General features: G+C 39.5%; 1 protein-coding gene across 1 annotated transcript in view; it reads left to right on the top strand.

Moving 5' to 3' along the window:
* The first annotated feature begins 9,212 nt into the window (after positions 1-9,212).
* LOC117290912 (atrial natriuretic peptide-converting enzyme-like) overlaps positions 9,213-19,350 on the top strand; it is a 29,035-nt gene continuing 18,897 nt past the window's right edge. Inside the window, exons 1-6 of the mRNA XM_033772484.1 lie at positions 9,213-9,418; positions 14,100-14,211; positions 14,739-14,780; positions 16,471-16,566; positions 17,743-17,784; positions 18,655-18,753. Coding sequence (XP_033628375.1) covers positions 9,317-9,418; positions 14,100-14,211; positions 14,739-14,780; positions 16,471-16,566; positions 17,743-17,784; positions 18,655-18,753 — 493 coding nt within the window. The 5' untranslated portion in view covers positions 9,213-9,316. The remainder of the gene's footprint in view (positions 9,419-14,099; positions 14,212-14,738; positions 14,781-16,470; positions 16,567-17,742; positions 17,785-18,654; positions 18,754-19,350) is intronic.

Here is a 19,350-nt window from a genome sequence, read left to right as displayed (position 1 = left end):
ATTCTAAGGTAAGTTCAGTGTTATTATTTTTTATTTTAAAAACAAAATATATATCAAAATAAAAGAAAATCGACATTTATTTTCAAGACTTGCTCGCCCGTCCCCCCTACTTTTCAGTAGCGATCGACGCCCTGGGTCATGGTGGACGTAATATCCAGAACATTGGTCTAGTAGTTGCTAACACTATATCTAGCTCCCGCATGACAGACTTTGGTACGAAAGTAACAGTTATGGTAATGAATCCATCCGAGGTTCCAGTTACAATTTTTCCCCGTACTAAGATTGGTACGTTCAATATTGTGGAAGAACATTTCTGTATTAACCAATTTTGACAAGATCGAACCTAACACCAACATTAGTCATGAGGTTACAAACCCACAATGTTCATTTAGTGGTCAAGAGGTTCTCGATAAAATTAACATTTCATCCTCTTCCATAAACCTTACTCAACAACAACAGCTTAAAGCTCTAATCAATAGTTATGCTGATGTGTTTGAAACCGCAAAAAGCCCACGTGGATTTTACGATAAGGTTGAACATAGAATCGATATTGGTAACAATCCTCCAGTTAGATCCCGCCCATACAGACATTCACCTAGGTTACAGCAGACAATAAGAGAACATGTTAACAAAATGTTAAATGATGGTATTATTTCAGAGTCAACTTCACCATTTTCTAGTCCAGTTGTTATGGTTACAAAGAAAACTGGCGAATACAGATTTTGTATTGACTTTAGAAGATTAAACCAGATCACGGTCAGAGACAATTTTCCACTGCCCAGTATTTCCGATACTTTTAACAACCTTGGTATGACTAAACCAGCATATTTCTCAACTCTAGATATGGCGTCAGGATATTGGCAAATAGGTTTAGATAGAGATTCTAAAAAGAAAACGGCATTCATTACTCAAGACGGATTGTATGAATTCAATGTGTTACCTTTTGGACTACACAATGCACCCAGTGCATTCCAAAGAACAATGCATGAAGTGCTAAGAGGGTTGCATTGGAAGTTTTGTTTAGTGTACTTGGATGACATCATCATTTATAGTGACACTTTCAAAGACCATCTCGATCATTTGTGCCAAGTATTTCAGAAATTCAGAGATGTTAATCTTAAACTTAAGCCAAAGAAATGTTCATTTGCATGTGATAGAATACACTACCTCGGGCACATAATTAGTGAAGACGGTGTTGCAACTGACCCAGAAAAGCTCAAAGTTGTACAAGAATACCCATCACCAAAGAATGTCAAAGATGTTCGTGCATTCCTAGGTTTTGTTGGTTATTACAGGCGTTACATAAAGGATTTCAGCAAAATTGCTCAACCATTAGCTGCACTGACTCGTAAAGACATTCCTTTCCAATGGACAAAAGAATGTTCAGAAGCTTTTGAGCAACTGAAACAAAAACTTTTAGAGCCACCTGTATTGTCCCATCCAAGGTTTGATGAACACTCACAATTTGTTTTGCAAACTGATGCGTCTTTTCAAGGATTAGGATTTGTATTATCCCAAATACAGGACGGTAACGAAAGAGCTATTGCATATGCCAGTAGAGCACTTAAGCCAGCGGAACGCAATTATACTGTGACGGAATTAGAAGCACTTGCCGTTGTTGAAGGAGTGAAAAAGTTTTCCACTTACTTGGAACATAGCCCAAAATTCAAAATTGTAACTGATCATCAAGCTCTCAAATGGTTGTTTGACCAAAAACGTTCATCTGGCAGATTAGCTCGTTGGTCCTTGTATTTGCAATCGTACAGTTATGATATTGAACACCGACCAGGCAAGAAACTTGCTAATGTAGACACTCTGAGTAGAATCTGTAAAGATAATTACCAACCCACATGTGTTTCTCACCCACCAGTAGAAAGTTCACATATTGAGACCGCACAATTAAGTCAATCAGAAGCTGAGAAAGTTTTAACTGGTTTAGATAATTCCAAACATGAAGAAAACTTGTCTAAAGTAGACGAAGTGCGAAATCTCAGATACCAACATGGTAAACGTTTGCATAATCAAAACATGGTGAATTTCAAAGATCACTTACCTGATGTTCATGAGAACATTGACCTAGATAAAATCAAACGGGGTCAACAAAATGACTCATTTTCGAAACCGATCATTGATTATTTGGAATCAGATGTCCTTTCAGAGGATAACAAACTAGCCCGTAGGTTATTACTTGAAGTAAATCAGTATTTTGTACATAATGGCATTTTGTATCATGTCTGGCACACGCCACGAAACAGAAGGATACCAGAACGTAATATTGTTCAATTGTACATCCCAAGTCCGTACATAGATACTGTTCTTCATCATTGTCACGATCTAGTTCTGTCAGCTCACTTTGGTTTCCATAGAACATACAGTAAAATTCGGCAACGATATTTTTGGAAGTTCATGCATCGTGATATTGATAATTGGGTCAGATCTTGTGATTCTTGTCACCGTGTTAAAACACCAAAGCACAAAGTTGTAGCCCCACTGCTTACCATGAAAGTTCCTGGACCATTTCAAAGGGTTAGCGTAGACATTCTAGGCCCCCTCCCAGTTACTGAATCAGGAAATAGATATGTATTATGTTTCATGGATCATTGTACTAGATGGCCTATCCTTGTGCCTATTGCTAAAACGGACTCTGCCACTGTAGCAACTGTATTTTTCAAAGAAATTATTTGTAATCATGGTTGCCCCCTTGTACTCCTAAGTGACCGAGGAACGAACTTTTTAAGTAAATTAGTTCAAGAAGTGTGCAAAATCATGCGTACTGACAAAGTAAACACTAGTCCGTACCATCCGCAATGTAATGCTGTACAAGAAAGATTTAATTCTGTGATTTTAACTACAGTATCTCATTATGTAAACAAGTTCCATACCAACTGGGATAACTATATTCCTGCCATTCAGTTTGCGTATCGCAGTACACCTGCGGACAATTCAATTGGATTCAGCCCTTTCTTTTTGTTGTATGGTAGAGAGGCAGTACTGCCTATTGATGTATCTCTTCATGAAAAACCTGAATATTCAGACCGAAATGTAAGAGATTATATTCACGACTTAATTGATCAACTTGAAGTTGCCAGAGAAATATCGAAGAAACACCTCGAATCTAACCAAGCTTCAATGAAGGAACGTTATGACAGTCGTACTCAAGAAGTACCCTATCAAGTTGGAGATGTGGTTTATATTTATATCCCAGCAACCCAAAAGGGACTGTCTAAAAAACTCCAGAAATTTTGGTGTGGTCCATTTTTGCTTGTGCAACAAACCGGTCTTGTTAATTTCAGAGTCCGAAACCTGGAAAATAACAAATTACTTCATGTGCCAATTCATGTAAACCGAATGAAATTCGCATATAATCGTTTTGCCAGACCACCAAATCACGTGATGCCAAGGGATTTTGTTCAGAGAGATCCACTTGATTTCATTGAAGACAGTGATTGCCCAGAAGGTTCCTTTCAGCCTTTGTTAGCTACGCAACAACCCCAGCAAACTAGGTTAAATATACCTGGTTTACCGGACATTGGACAACCTGCCGGTAAAGAGTTTCACGTAGAAAAGGTTCTTCGTGGCAAGTTTGTCAATGGCAAACTACACTTTTTGATAAAGTGGAAAGATTTCCCCAACTGCAAAAATTCATGGGAACCTGTTTAAAATCTCAACGAAACCCTTAGAAACTATCTTCAGCGCAATCCTGTCCGTATCACTTGCAAACCAAATTAATAATATTGTATGGCATATATTTTAGTTATTGAAATTATAGCTTTGTTGGCAAACGTGTGAATACCTTTATCGTATCAGAATGATAGCTTCATAAATTCTGAGTGGTCCTCAGAACTACGTTAAGAAAGTACTGTAATTGATTAAAAACAATATCTTGTAGTAATGTATAAAATATTCTAGTTTGTTTAGGTAATCCGGATTACCCTTGGACATCAGAGGAGACGACAATCGGCCCTGCCAACGAAGTAGCTACGAAGATCTCTTGGAACAGCCGCTGAATCCACTCGACACTGATGAAATTCACTTGACGTCGGTCAACTCGTCTAAGCCTTATAAAATTCCAATTCATTTGCTTTAAGACCTTGTCGATATTTGACTGATCAACATTTATCGCCATAATTTTGAATCTAAATACCATCTAATGATATTGCGAAATGCTGTTGACTAAAAGTTATTGACTGTACTGAAGTGAACAATAATTTAATGAACAGAATGTGTTTGTAAAATAAACTGTATATTATTAGTGTTTGAGCTATTCATTGGAAAGATGTTTTACTTTCCAAATCTAGTAGGTTCAAGACGTATTTAAGCTAATGTTTAAAATAGTATGAATTGTCAGGGGCCAATTTCAAAAACAAGGGGCGTATGTGATGACGTTCACCCCGGCCCACATTTATGTTTAGTTCACGCCCACTGGTCATGGTGATTATGTACACCTGGCTTTTCCATGAAGGTTAACATGCCCCCATGGTGGATGTTATGTAATAGTTAAGTATTTAAGGCACACCCAACGTCGACTCGTGGTCTGTATCCTTCAGGTGCGCCACCGAGACGACGGTGCACTATTCGTATATTATTTATCAAGTATATTTTCTAGTATTTCATTTGAGTTGTGTTTAAATAAAACACCCTGTTGTGGGTCTACGTTTTCAAGAAGAAGAACGTTTAAGTTGTGTTTAATTGATAAGTTCCATCCCTTGGGCGGGATGGCTGAGGAGGCCAAACCGTCCATAACACATCTTGCAAGTTTCTCAAAACGTGGTAAATTGATAGTAAAGGCGAATTGAGTTGAATAACTGTTTCAAGACGTAACCACCGCCTGACGATGGTGCACTAAGATGCCGGACAACCTCAATCAAACTGCTGAACAAGACCAACAACCGCAATGCTTATCTCGTAATAGTCTTAACATTTGTGAAACACTTCGTTATTCATCAAAATTATTTCAGGTTTTAAATAATCCCTGAAAACTGTTGCTGTTTGCAGACGGCGAGTGTTTAAACACCTAACTGACTTGGCTGTTTTCAGTGGTTTAATAGCTTGAAGCTGTTAGTCGAGCCAAGTGTGTAAACCGATATTGAAATTTACGAAGAGGTGTTCCATTGAAACAGTTATTATCACAACTGCACAGCGACGGCCTTGTTTCCAGAACAACTAAGCATAAACAACCAAGACCAAATCAATTACCTAGACGTCAAAACCACACTGCACAATAGACGCTACCAAGCCTCGAGGCGCACGTGACATTTGGGTTCGTGCGTGGCATCTGGGGGTGCCGCGTGCGCCTTTTTGACTAACGGCTAATGCATCACTTTTAGTCTGACAGATTCTCCGTCGAGTGGAGCTAATATCCATAGAATTCTGTAAATCTGCAATTTATTTGACTTCCCCTCTGGTTTACAAGACCTTCGAGAGATGGAATGCACCGCATTACCAATATATGAGGAACAATCGAGTTGATATGAGAAGGGGGAGCAGAGAGAAGAAGAGCAATAGAAGAACAATATACCTTTATCAAAGCTGCCTCATCAAAGTCATCAAAGTCAACGCAGTAAATATGAATACTTCAGTAGCCTCATAATGAAAAGGGTGCCAGACTATTTCCTATTGACACATCGGTTTCGTTTATCTTTGTTGGAAGGGAACTCAGACAAAATGGCTGCATCGAATATTGTTCCTAACTAAAGCCTTCCATTTAATCAATCCTTCTTATTTCTCATCTCAGCAGTCGTTCATTTTCGGCACGTCAACGTTCTCCATCCGTCCATGGCTTTTATCTAAAGCACCTTTGCGCAATCATTGTTATAATTCGTCTCGTGTTTTTTGCAAATAAACTCAAAACAGATGTATATATTTCTCCATATTATTTATACTAGTGTAATCAACGGCCGAGGTCAGTTTCTTACAGATCAGGGGTTGGTTTCACAAAGGTAGTCCTAACTTAGGACTAGTCCTAGGCAATGCTAAGAGATAGGACTGGTCCTAAGTTAGGACCAGTAACTCATCCTAACTTATAGGACTGGTCCTATCTCTTAGCATTGCCTTAGTCCTAAGTTAGGACTACCTTTGTGAAATCCACACCCAGGCAACTTTTTGTATGTCCTAGATGCAAATAAAGCAGTAATACAAGCAGATTCAAGTTTATAAATGGCTGCTCTCTTCCGCTCCATATACAGAAACGTTGTCGTTGGAGCCGATTTGGCGAATATTGGGTTGCGTTCGATAAGCTTCCCTGGGTCGACCCCGCAGTGCTCACTCGGTTCGGGTGAGCCCCTGACAAGAGCTAATCGAACGATCACACTCGCCCTCTCATGGTGACGGCATGCACCTCGGGTCATTCGCTCGGCCCAAGCGGCCAGTTTATCTCCAGCGGCCAGTCTATTAGGGTGCGTTCGTTTAGCTTCCCGGGGTCGACCCCGGTGTGCGGCGTTTTGATTTTCCAGGACGAACGTGTGCAGATAATTACCCACGTTCGACCTGGGGAAAAAACCGCCACACACCGGGGTCGACCCAGGGAAGCTAAACGAACGCACCCACAGAGAGTTGAACTCGATGTTTTCTCCGTTTCCTTGGCAGCGAGATTTATTCATAACCACCGCGGGTAATGCCTCTTTAGGTTTGAATATGAATCACTGACCTTCATGCGCTAAACAATACTTCTTGCCAGGCTAATGATTACCAGCCAAGATACCATATATGGTGAACACATTTTGAATGGTCCCCTGATGCTAACTCAAGCAGACATTCGGTTTGTGAAGTATTAGGCATAATAGACCTTTATCACGGTGTGGTCATCTTGGTTTTACTCCATTCCAACTCATTGTAACCACACTGAGGCTGGACGAAATAATAGTCTGGTGCCATGCGCCATGTTAGCATTCATTACCGTTACTGGAAACAGGGAACATAACCAAGATTGTGACAGCGTGATAAAGGTCTATACAAGACTTGTAAAGATAAACAACATCATTGTTGAATTTAGATTATTATGTAGATATTCAACTCTCATCTCTGGCAAACAGTCTCTTCATAGTTATTATTACAAAGATGGATTTTAAATAGATTTTAAATTTGCATCGGGGATAAAGAATATTAAAGATGCTATGTCAGATTTTTGGCCCCAAACATTAACAACAACAAAAATTGAGTGAATGGTATTTCTAAGAGTATCACCCGCTCTAACGAACAAAAGTTTAACTTTTACTTTTAATGGTCGGGAACCATGACAAAAATTTAAAACGTTTCTTACAAAACACATTAGAGTTGGTCACGTGATATATTGTCGGGATCCCGACAAAAACTAATGGTGAGCACTTTATTTCACTGCTACTAATAATTGGCGGACTTTTTCGAGCAATGGCTCAATGAAAGCTTGTAACTTTCTCGACCCCAATCAAAATACCTATTGAATTTTATATCAAAAATTGTTGGGTCAAATCGGCCAAAAATATGACATAGCATCTTTAATTTGGTTTACCCTAATAAACCGATGTGTGATCGCACTGTATGCGTACTTTCCCGAGTTTTGTTGGGGAAAAAATCACAGTCATCGGGTGGGATTCGAACCCACGACCTTTGCAATTCTAGAGCAGTGTCTTACCAACTAGATCCCGAGATCGCCCAGTAGCTAGAGGCAGTTCGAATCCTATGTTTTAGCAATTTTAATTATATAAAAAAATTGCATATTATGTGTGCGTTCGTTTAGCTTCCTTGGGTCGACCCGGTCCGCCCCCGGTGCGTTCGAATAGCTTTGACGTCATTCCCGGGGCCCACCCGGGTCAGCCCCCAGTGCCATGCTTGTGGAGTGGGTCACTTTGGGGCTGGCCCCAGATGCATGACGTCACTACGAGAGCGGTGAGTGATCGTTCGTTTAGCTCTTATTATTAGAGGCTCACCCGAGTGAGCACCGCGGGGTAGACCCAGGGAAGCTAATCGAACGCAACCTGTAAGGAAAGCACTATCCGCCCCACGATATGACAAAACTGCAGCCGTTGTTTACTCAGCGTATGGGAGGAGGGGACGAAAACGTTTCCTGAAATTATATCTGATTGGTTTTCAAGAGGCTTTAAAGTAGTTTTTGAGAATTAGCATTAGCATTGGTTACGAAGGGAGTTTTAGTCTGGTGCACCCCTAACTGTATCCCGGTGGCAATTATATTACACGCATGCCACCCACTCGCAATATCAGACTTGACTCACATGTTCACATGTTCACATGTTCACATGTGAAATTTGACAAAACTACAATAGACCTTATGCATTGACGTCATCCAGCCGCCATCTTAGAGGAAAAACTGTGACGAAACAATCGATACGCACAGATTTGTACGCGCGACGCACAGTATTGGCCAATGAACAACCTCCTTTGACCTCTAGGTGAGGGCGCCCTACTGAAATGACGTCATGTGCATAAGGTATTTAGAGAGAAGGCTAATTAGGAAGGCACGAAAATAAATCTTGCTCTGCGAACCTTGATACATTTAATTTATATCGGAAATAAACTAGGCCAAATATTTACTTATTGCGTCATTTAATATTGTTTGTATTCCATTGTTTATTGTGCCCCAATAAATTCGATTGGAACTAAAAACAATTGCCTTTATTTTGGTGTTTTCATGGATGCATCCGACAAATCATTACCTTGAAATATGTTTTTGTTTTATTAAATTTCAAGCAATTACTAGATTGCGTATGTGACAAGTTATCACGACCTGAGGGTCAGGGTTCTGTGCTTCAACGTTTGAGGAGACATCGCCAAATTCTGAATTCTTTTATTTTTTAGTGAGAAATTACCTCTTTCTAAAATAAATACGTTACATCTGAGGGAGCCGATTCTTATCAACATCTCTCCATTGCTCGTTATCAAGTAAGTTTTATGCTTACAATTATTTTTAGTAACTACCAATAGTGTTCCCCGATGCCTTCAAAAGTAGGGCCTACACTTATTAGTTTATAATGCACACAATATTATTAGACTTGAAATCCTGCCTAACGTTCATAATATTGTCGAAGAACGTGCAAAGGGATATGGGTCCATTAAGGTCGATCTAGATACAGAACAATGGATGAAAACAAAGCACCAAGGCAGACAATAAAACAATCAACTACAAAGAGCCCAAACAAGCGTTAAATATCCTATATTAATTAACTTTGATTATTAGGCCTCGAATGTGGTCTACAAAAGCAGATGTTGTTTTGCGATAGCTCTCAGTCCGGACTTTGAAACCGGAAATCCTGATTGTTCCGTTGGATGCAAAATTGTGTTCTTAAAGACTGATTCTACCCGGTGCGCAATCTGAGCGGGAGAGATGAGGGTTATTACACTGGTATGTTTGGTTGCCGTGGCGATCTGTGTTTATGGGGAGGAACAGAAAGCAGTGTATCGGAAACGCCAATCCCAGCCAGGAAGGGTAATTATGTGACGCCAAAGTGATTCTTTTTTCGCAAGGTGTTTTCCAGTTAAAGCCATTAGGCACTTTCGGTACAGAAAAAAAAAGTTCAAAGATTTACAAATAATTTACAGGGTTTACAGAAGGTAATGTTGAAAGTCTTCTCTTGAAATCTTGTTCCATGAAATACTTTACTTTTTGAGAAAACATTCTCGATAGCGAGAATTACGGATTTATTTTAAACACGTCATGTCTTGACACGGCGAAACGTGCCGAAACTAACTACATGTACATGTAGTTGGGATTTGATACATTGCGTGGTGAGGTATCAATACTATATTATTTTGGTTTGCGGTGTGTCAGTCTCCTGACGATGACTTGAGCAACCTAGTCGAAACGTTCAGACCAAGAACTCAGTCCGCTGACGTGAAGTTAATAACAAACCACTATAAGCTAAAATAGTCCCGGTGTGGTGGTTTCAGTCTTCCGCCGTGTTCAGTTTTCCGGGTGACGTAGTCGGTCATATTAGCACGTTGTTCGAACGGTTTTAGCTTTCCGGCGTGTTCAGTTTTCCGGGTGACTTGTCAGATACCTCCGCGAGTACCCTGGCGAGTACTGTAGTTCTTTCAGCAATGACCCCACATTGTTTATGTTACGATTCTTTTCTGTGTAGTCACATAATCTCTTGCCCCATCTTTACATGCATTCATGGGTACAACTTCAGGCAGGTCACACTCTGCTTGCATAAAAAACAACTCATACGATCCACGCGTTTGCCGCTAGTTGTACTCGACTCGTGGACGCCGCCATGACAGCTACCGGAGGGTAACGGATGACTCAATACGGCACTAAAAATGGACTACTTTCGCTTGCTGTGCGCAGGCATCGCATGACGTAATGCTACCGTATTTGGTCATTCGGAAAACTGAACACAGCGGAAAGTTGAAACCACCACACCGGCCGATTTTCTACTTTCCGCCCAGGTAGCACTTAAAGCCATTTGACACTTTCGGTAAACAGTAGTGTCCAAGGCCCACACTTCGTGTATCACAAGTTATATATAAAGTACCAAACCTGTGAAAATTTAGACTCAATCGGTCATCGGAGTCGGGAGAAAATAACGGGAAAACCCACTCTTGTTTCCGCGCGTTTCGCCGTGTCATGACATGTGTTTTAAAAAAATCCGTAATTCTCGCTGTCGGGAATTGATATGTTTTAGTGTTTTCTCAAAAAGTAAAGCATTTCATGGAATAGTATTTCAAGAGAAGTCTTTTACCATTACCTTCTGTAAACCCTGTAAGTAATTTTTTTTTCTGTACCAAAAGTGTATAATGGCTTAAAAGCCATTATACACTTTCGGAACAGAAAAAAATATATAAACGTTCACAGATTTACAAATAACTAACAGGGTTTACAGAAGGTAATGGTGAAAGACTTCTCTTGAAATATTATTCCATGAAATGCTTCTCCTTTTTGAGAAAACATTAAAACAATTATCAATTCTCGATATCGAGAATTACGGATTTATTTTAAACACATGTCATGACACGGCAAAACGCGCGGAAACAAGAGTAAGTTTTCCCGTTATTTTCTCCCGACTCCGATGACTGATTGAGCCTAAATTTTCACAGGTTTGTTATTTTATATATAACTTGTGATACACGAAGTGTGGGCCTTAGGACAATACTGTTTACCGAAAGTGTCCAATGGCTTTAAAACATAACCTTTTTTCAGAACTTAGCAGTCTTCCGAAGTCTGAAAAAAATCTTCTCAGCGGTAGTAAAATAATATAGAAAGACAGTTCTCTAAATAACATAATCTACATGACAAGTATACAAAGTTCGATGACCGATTGAGCTCAAATTTTCACAGGTTTGTCATTTTATGCATATGTTGAGATACACCAACTGTGACTTTGACAATTACCAAGTGTCCACTGCCTTTAAGACATTGTGGATGACGTACTGAAATTGTGCATGGTTTTCACTACTTTCTCCTGACTCACAAAAGATTTAGCTCAAAATTTCACTGGTTTGTTGTTTCATGTATAATTAATGGTTGATCACATAAACACATGAGCACTGTCTGCGACTATTTCTTCAACTCCAGTAATCCTGTAGAATACCTTTAACATACAGCTTCTATAGACGGTTTCCCTTAAGTCTTGGATTAAAGGAACATTTAAAAAACAGTCGCTGCCATTGTAAGCACTTTATGTAATCCACCTCATTGATATAAATTGGCAAACCTGAATGAGTTTGAGATTGATCGGGCACATGGGTCACGAGAAAATAGTGGAAAACTGATTACACATTAATTTGCACGACATCGATGCAAAAAAAATTAATAAAACGCTCACTGAGCGGTAAAATCCAAACGCGAAATTATTTCACATCAAATATGACATTTCATTTCATACAGAAATATTTTTAAGGGATGTTTTTTTTACTATCACATGATTAAACCGTGTAAGTTTTATGTAAATCTGTGATCTTCACACAAAAATTGCATACCAACTCTGCAATGTTCCGTTAACTGAACAGACTCTTTGTATACAGTAAGTTTTTAAACTGTGGCTAGAAACGTTTGGTAATAATATTGTCGAAGACCAGTGTTCTCACTTGGTATACCCATCACTTGGGGAAAGAAGAAGACAAACCTTGTTGCACAAAATTGTGTGCTTTCAGACGCCTGAGGAAAAACCTCAGGCCTGAAGTCTTTTTCATATTCAAATATTTTCGTGAGAAATTACCAATGTAATGTTTTATTATCAACAGCTCTCCGTTGATCGTTTGTAAGTGTTTTATGTTAATATATTTTAAGTAATTACCAACACGTATCAGTGCCTTTGAGTATACTTTAACAGATGTGTACACACTTTTTGACTATAACTTCCATAAATATAATCACTCAAAAAGCCTGAATTTTTCAGATGCAACAAAGAAATCAAACAAGGTGACACTGATGGAAAGAACACAGAATCAAAGTGATGATCATTAAAATGATCAAACTATCGACCACTTCAGTTACCGATTTGGTTTAAGCTATGTACAATGATTGAGTAATACAGGTGTACATTTAAATTAGATCTTATGCAAAATAAGTTTCTTACGGGGTAATACGCCCACCGGGATGAAATACAGGCGAGAATCACAGCAACAGAAGATACAGCGAGGATCACATACACTGGCTCTAAAACGATCAACTCCAGGGGTGGTAAATTAGTTCCTTACCGACGTGACTATGAGCTGATGGGGGTAAACTCACTCCGACAAAAGTCAAGAAGAAGACGTAACAACAACGCCGAGCATAGCCCCATAAATCGGTGCAATCCATTCTGTATCCTTGGCCCCAGCACCACTGATATCAAAACCTTTCGCTTCCTTGAAAAACCATCTGCAACGTTCTGCATCATGAAACTTACCGATCTAATGCTTCAGAAGTTGCAGATAGCACTACACTTGGAATCGTTCAAATAGGTATCACAGATTTTGAGTAAAAATCAAGTGAATTTTGAGTGTGAATTTTCTGAACTACCGCTCTTTTACCGCTAATGCCGCGATATGCCGATTGTCCCCCGACCGTGCGCAGATTTTTTTCCCAGTATACAAACGTGAAGATTATCTGCACACGTTCGTCCTAGAAAGAAAAGATACCCAATCCGCGCTTCGTGTACACATATATGGACAGCTTGGACTGAGAAAGCTTGGACTGTTCAGAAGAAAACACAAAATCTGACTTGTTAGATGTTGCCATGTTTATTGTTAAAACTCAAACAGACCAAGGAAATCACCAAGGATACAGATGGCTGCATTCGAAATTCGAAATACTAAGTGGCGGCCGCAAGATAATAAGTGGCGGCCGCAAGATAATAAGTGGCGGCCGCAAGAGAATAAGTGGCGGCCGCGAGATACTAAGTGGCGGCCGCAAGATAATAAGTTGCGGACGCAAGATAATAAGTGGCAGCCGCAAGATACTAAGCGGCGGCCGCAAGATAATAAGTGGCGGCCGCAAGATATAAGTGGCGGTGCTGTGAAATACAGTGAAACATGCACTTGTCAAGTGGCACTAATGGGGCTTCATATAGATTAGCGCCGCCCACTAGGGTCAACAGACTTACACACATGGTAACACTTACGCCACCCGGATGAGCACACCGGGGTCGACCCGGGGAAACTAATCGAACGCACCCATTTTGTTTTCTAAAGAAATTGTTGCTCAGCAAAGTATTGCGAGCTCCAGTGCAATTTCAACATCATGAGATGAAAGGTACGACGTATTTTTGCATGCTGAGTGCTAAGCTGTGATTATGCTATATACCTTTCTTCCTGAAATCGTACATGATTTCTATGTGAGCCTATATACCGTTCTTTTCCTTTAAGTTTTTGCATACTTTGTCATTGTCGTTTTCTCCAGTAGTTTATTCGTCTGTCTCTCTCTCTGTATTGTCCTAGCCTATAAGCATGTACATTTTAGTCAATGTATTTTGATTGTAAAGCAAGGCAAGCCGCTACCAAGCTACCTGGCTTATTTGGGGCCTTCTCCACGCGCTTTCCCGTGAGTTTATTCTTATTCGGTATTTGATAATGCATTACAATGTAGATCGTTATTGATGAAATGTGTTAGTGAAAATCTTAATTGAATTTAATTGAATTGAATTGAATTTAACTCCCCATTTTCATGATTGTGTTTCGATTCCTAGGATCGGTCAAGCTCTGTAAGACCACCACCTAAAAAACAGAGTGAACAAGCTGGAAGGACTGCTACTACCGGGGGAAGATCCGTGTCCCATAGAAAACCTGCGGCTAAATCATGTAATTAATTACACCTTGGAATTTCTTCATTTAGACTAGTCTTGGTAGCTTTGCGTAATGAAATCAAGAAGAAAAGCGCGCCCTCTGTCGGATTATAACAACGTTGCGTTACGTTACGTTACGATACGTCACGTCACGCCACGCCACGTTACGTTACGTTAGTTACGTTACGTTACGTTACAAGTATGAGATAGTGACGCCTTGGACCAATACTATAATCAGACCAGCGTTGAGTTGCCGATTACGATTTATCCACAGAAACTAACTTTGGTACAAAATTGCACAGGGTTTCAATTTTATGCGACCTAAATTATTACTTTTTCTTAACTGAAGTTTAAGTGTTTATTTGATGTATCAAAATCTGTGTTGTAGTGATCATGCCAATGGCCAGTGGAAACGTTGGAAACTACTTACGGCTCCACTTTTTCTTTTCTTTTTCAAAAGAGGGCGCTGCTAGGGTATTTTTGTCTTAAGTGTAGGTTTGTTGTGTGAACTTTCCATTAATTTTGGTATTATTTTAACTTCAGATGATTCTTACTGCGATTCAAGGACTTCTTCTTCATGTTTCCGTAAGTACAACTTTGTTCAAACAACTTGTAGTTGCAAAACTCAAAGACTAACTGGTTAACATAAAAATACAACGTGAATGAGCTTTTGTGGCAACAACTACCTAGTAACCCTCCCTAAACGGCCGGAGTCTCTGGCCGTCGGGAGGACGATTACGTTATCGCAACTACAACTACTTCGTCAGATCATGGAGGTCTAATTCTACCTCCATGGTCAGATGCAATGAAGGGAACATGCTGTAAGTTCATGTTGTGTATATTCAAGAAAGTAACTGATGTACATCACTTTCCTATACGCACAGCCCCCCCCCCCTTCCCCCCGATAAGCCGAACCACCAGTGGCCCATATAGACCATGTAGATTGGTCCCCTGCAATGATGCTTGTTAATTGTCACAGAACCAGTTAAGTGATTTCATTGGATACAATGATTTCATTGGAGAAACGTGCAGTGAGGTAAGCTTTTCATGTGTTTTGATCGGTCGGAGGTGACGTGGATGCAGCTAACATTCAATAACAAACCTCGGATCAAATTCTGTGTCCTAACTATGTACAGTGTCTTGAATGTCATGGTGTTATGGACGTAGCATTTGACTGCGAATCTCCATGCGAAATGAATGTAGATGAAAGGTGATTATGGACGGGGATTTACGCAGGGTGGAGGACACGGAAGCCACTCACACAGTAAGCACAGTGTATAGGGGCGGGTTTACAGCGGCGTCTTTTCGGAGTGAATAATTTCACTGCCTTGAGCAAGGTTGGGTAGTGGAAGCTTCCCTTCAAAAATTACTAACTGGGGTTATGTAGTTTTTAAGTAATGGGTAAAACAAGTCACAAAATAATTTTCGTCTCAAGTGAGACGAAAATTATTTTAGCATGTAAAATCCCCTTAACCAGTTATGGCATTATACCATAAACATAGCATAACTGGTTAATACGTTTTTACATGCTAAAAATGAGACGAAAATTATTTGTTTATCTTCAAAACTGTGTAATGTAAATCTGTGGACATTGTGTTTTGCTTTAAGCATGAATTATGACTGCGATTTGGAGCTCTGTTGACCTATTGGAATCTTCTTGATTTCATTTTCGAATGCTCAGGATCAGACTGGGGGTGTATACTTTTTGTCAATTCAACTCAATAAGATCATGTATTATTATTATCTAAAAAAATGCACCAAAAAAGACTTAAAGGATTTGGGTATACTTTTTGTAACACAAAACACGATGTCCAAAGATTTACATTAAACTTAAGTGTAAGTCTGTGGACATTGTGTTTTTTGTCCTACAAAAAGTAGTATGACGTGTTTGTACAAAACTACAATAATTAAGTAAAACAAAAAATAATAATAATAATAATAATAATACTATATAGGCCTACAAGCTGCGCAAAAAGCCTCGTAAAAAATGTAGCTGGTGGTTAATAAGACAACAATATAGGCAAGTCAAGAACGGCATTAAAAATGGACCTCATAACCCTGAGGTATATTTACAACTGGAAATGGGAAACGCTAGAAAATCACTCTGGAGACTCAATGCTGTATTTATAATAGGCCTATACTGCCTCTCATACTAAGGAGAGAACATAATATGCTGTATAGGCCTATAATTGACCCAACCTCCAAACCCCATGTTTACCTGATTGTATAGGCCCTAGGAAGGTGAAAATGTTGTGTTTATTCCTTTGCACAATAGGCTGTACTAACCAGGCATACGATGGCGAGGGTGCCCCCACTTATTACGTTGGAGATTGGATCGCTGACTGTGAGGATGAATCAGATGAAGAACCAAGTAAGTTTACTTTATACAAATAATAATAGTAGTGTAAATAATAACTCTTATTATTGCTCATTTCACAATGACGTCTCAATGCGCTTTACATTAGTGCCCTGGTCATTGGGCCAATAACATTCCTTTAAAAGCCATTGGACACTTTCGGTAAACAGTGTTTTCCAAAGGGCCCACACTTCGTGTATCACATATTCTATATAAAATAACAAACCTGTGAAAATTAAGGCTCAATCGGTCATCCGAGTCGGGAAAAAATAACGGGAAAACCCACCCTTGTTTACGCATGTTTCGCCGTGTCATGACACGTGTTATAGTAAATCCGTAATTTATTCTCGATATCGAGAATTGATAATTGTTTTAATGTTTTCTAAAAAAGTAAACCATTTCATGAAATAATACTTCAAGAGAAGTCTTTCACCATTACCTTCTGTAAACCTTGTAGGTTATTTGTAAATCTGTGAACTTTTGGGGGTTTTTCTGTTCCGAAAGTGTCCAATGGCTTTAATCTCTCATCTCCCTGGGGAGTGTACAACCCATTAGCTGCCGTAAAATAAAAATAAAAATGTTGGGTTTTTATATTGCGCTTTCTACACCATGTCTCAAAGCGCTTCCCTGATCACTGGGCCATTTCATTCCTTAAAGCATCTCAGATCCCTGATGGGGAATATATATACAGCCTATGCCGACAAATATGTAGCGCACTAAGCTAAATCAATCAAAAGAACCATCTCTGTCCTCACAGGTACCCATTCACCCCTGGGTGGAGAGAAGCAATTATAGTAAAGTGTCTTTCTCAGGGACACAAGTGTCACGACCGGGATTCGAACCCACACTCTGGTGAACAGAAACACCAGAGCTTGAGTTTGATGTTCTTATCCGCTCGGCCACGACACCCAGTAAAGGGTATGGCGCTAGTGGGTTTTTCATACATAAAATGTAGGACACAAGCGCCATGACCGGGATTCGAACCCACACTCCGACGACTTAACCACCAGAACCTGACACTGGACCATGACACCCTAAATCAGGTATCTTCAACTCAGTCAAGAATCAATTATTTTAATTTGAACCTTGTCGTATGGGAAGATATAAATTCAAAGTGGCTGTGTTTTATGTTGTTGTTTTTGTTTTGTTTTCTGAAAATGTGACAATATTTTCTTATTTTGAACGTTACAGGATCATGTACTGCGACAACATCAAACTCAGATGAATGTTTCGGTAGGTTCAACCTCTCAACCTTTTTTAACTGGTTTGTTTAAAGACACTAGACACTATTGGGAACTGTCAAAGATCCGTCTTCTCACTTGGTGTATCTCTGCATAAAATACCACCAGTGAAAATTTGAGCTCAATCGGTCGTTGAACTCCTTGTCACACGAAGTTGTGTGCTTTCAGATGCTTGATTTCGAGACCTCAAATTCAAAATATGAGGTCTCGAAATCAAATTCGTGTAAAATTACTTCTTTCTCGAAAACTAAGTTACTTCAGAGGGAGCCGTGTCTCACAATGTTTTATACTATCAACCTCTCTCCATTACTCGTTACCAAGTAAGGTTTTATGCTAACAATTATTTTGAGTAATTATCAATTGTGTCCACTGCCTTTAATAGATTGAGCTGTTATTTATATAACTGATTTGTATTCTTTGTTTTATTTTTTTTCAAGGTACTGAACACTCTTGGTAATTACTCACAAATCGGCATAAAAACTTACTTGGTAAAAAGCAAGTATAAAACATTCTGATGAATAGAGAGCTTTGAGGAGTAACGTAGTTTTTGAAAAAGAGGTAACTCATCGCTAAAATTGTTGACTGTGAAAAAGCTTTCTAACCTAAAGTCTTTAATTCAAGCATCTGAAAACCAGACGACACTTTGTACAACAAGGGTGTTTTTTCTTTCATTATTTTCTTGCAACCTCGATGACTTATTCATGAGCCCAAATTTTGCAAATGTTGAGATACACCAAGTGATAGCATACTGAATCTTTGACAATATTACCAAACGTGTCTAGTGTCTTTACATGCTATTGCATGTTTTATAATTTGCTTGAAATACAATTTTGATAATAAAATAATGATTGCCTCTTTTCAGCCTGCCAGAACCCCGCGTCATGGGGAGAGGGGGTTTTAAGACAGTTTACCTGCGACAATTTTGAAGATTGCCACGATGGTTCCGATGAAAGATGCGAACGTGAGTATCGTATGTCATAAAGTGAAAACCTGGTGTGGCACGAGATTCTATGTGTCCCACCTCCCCTACCCCGGAGATTCGGTGCCCTACCTCCCCCCCCCCCCCCCAATAGGGCAAGCTGTACACATTTCTTCTGATAGTGCCCTCTTAGAACTCCGAATCTTCCTCCTACAGCCCATGTTAATTTCCCATATGGGGAACCGAATATCCGGCAGACATACTTCCCTGGGACACCGGCCGAGAGATAGACAGAAGATTGTCTTTATTCATGCGGATAAAGACATGTATTTTTTTTTAGAACCAGTGATTTCATTGGATAAACGTGCAGTGACAAAAGCTTTCTATATCTGTGTTTTGATTGGTTCAGGGTGATGTGGGTGCAGCGGACAAACTTTACCTTGGACCAATCAAAACACAAATATTGAAAGCTTACTTTCAGTCGTGTGCGGGTGTATTATGTACAAGTACATGTAGGCCTATTTATAATTGCATTTAATGTTGTAATGAATGTAGGATTTCCCATACTGCGTAAAGGCCGGTTACACTGCAGCGATAACGAAAACGATAACGACGTAAAGATAACGCATTCTATTGGTT

The sequence above is a fragment of the Asterias rubens genome, chromosome 5, assembly GCF_902459465.1.
Source record: "Asterias rubens chromosome 5, eAstRub1.3, whole genome shotgun sequence".
In the NCBI taxonomy this organism is placed as follows: domain Eukaryota; kingdom Metazoa; phylum Echinodermata; class Asteroidea; order Forcipulatida; family Asteriidae; genus Asterias; species Asterias rubens.
Note: the sequence above shows the minus strand (reverse complement) of the source record. Positions and strands in the feature narration are given on the sequence as shown.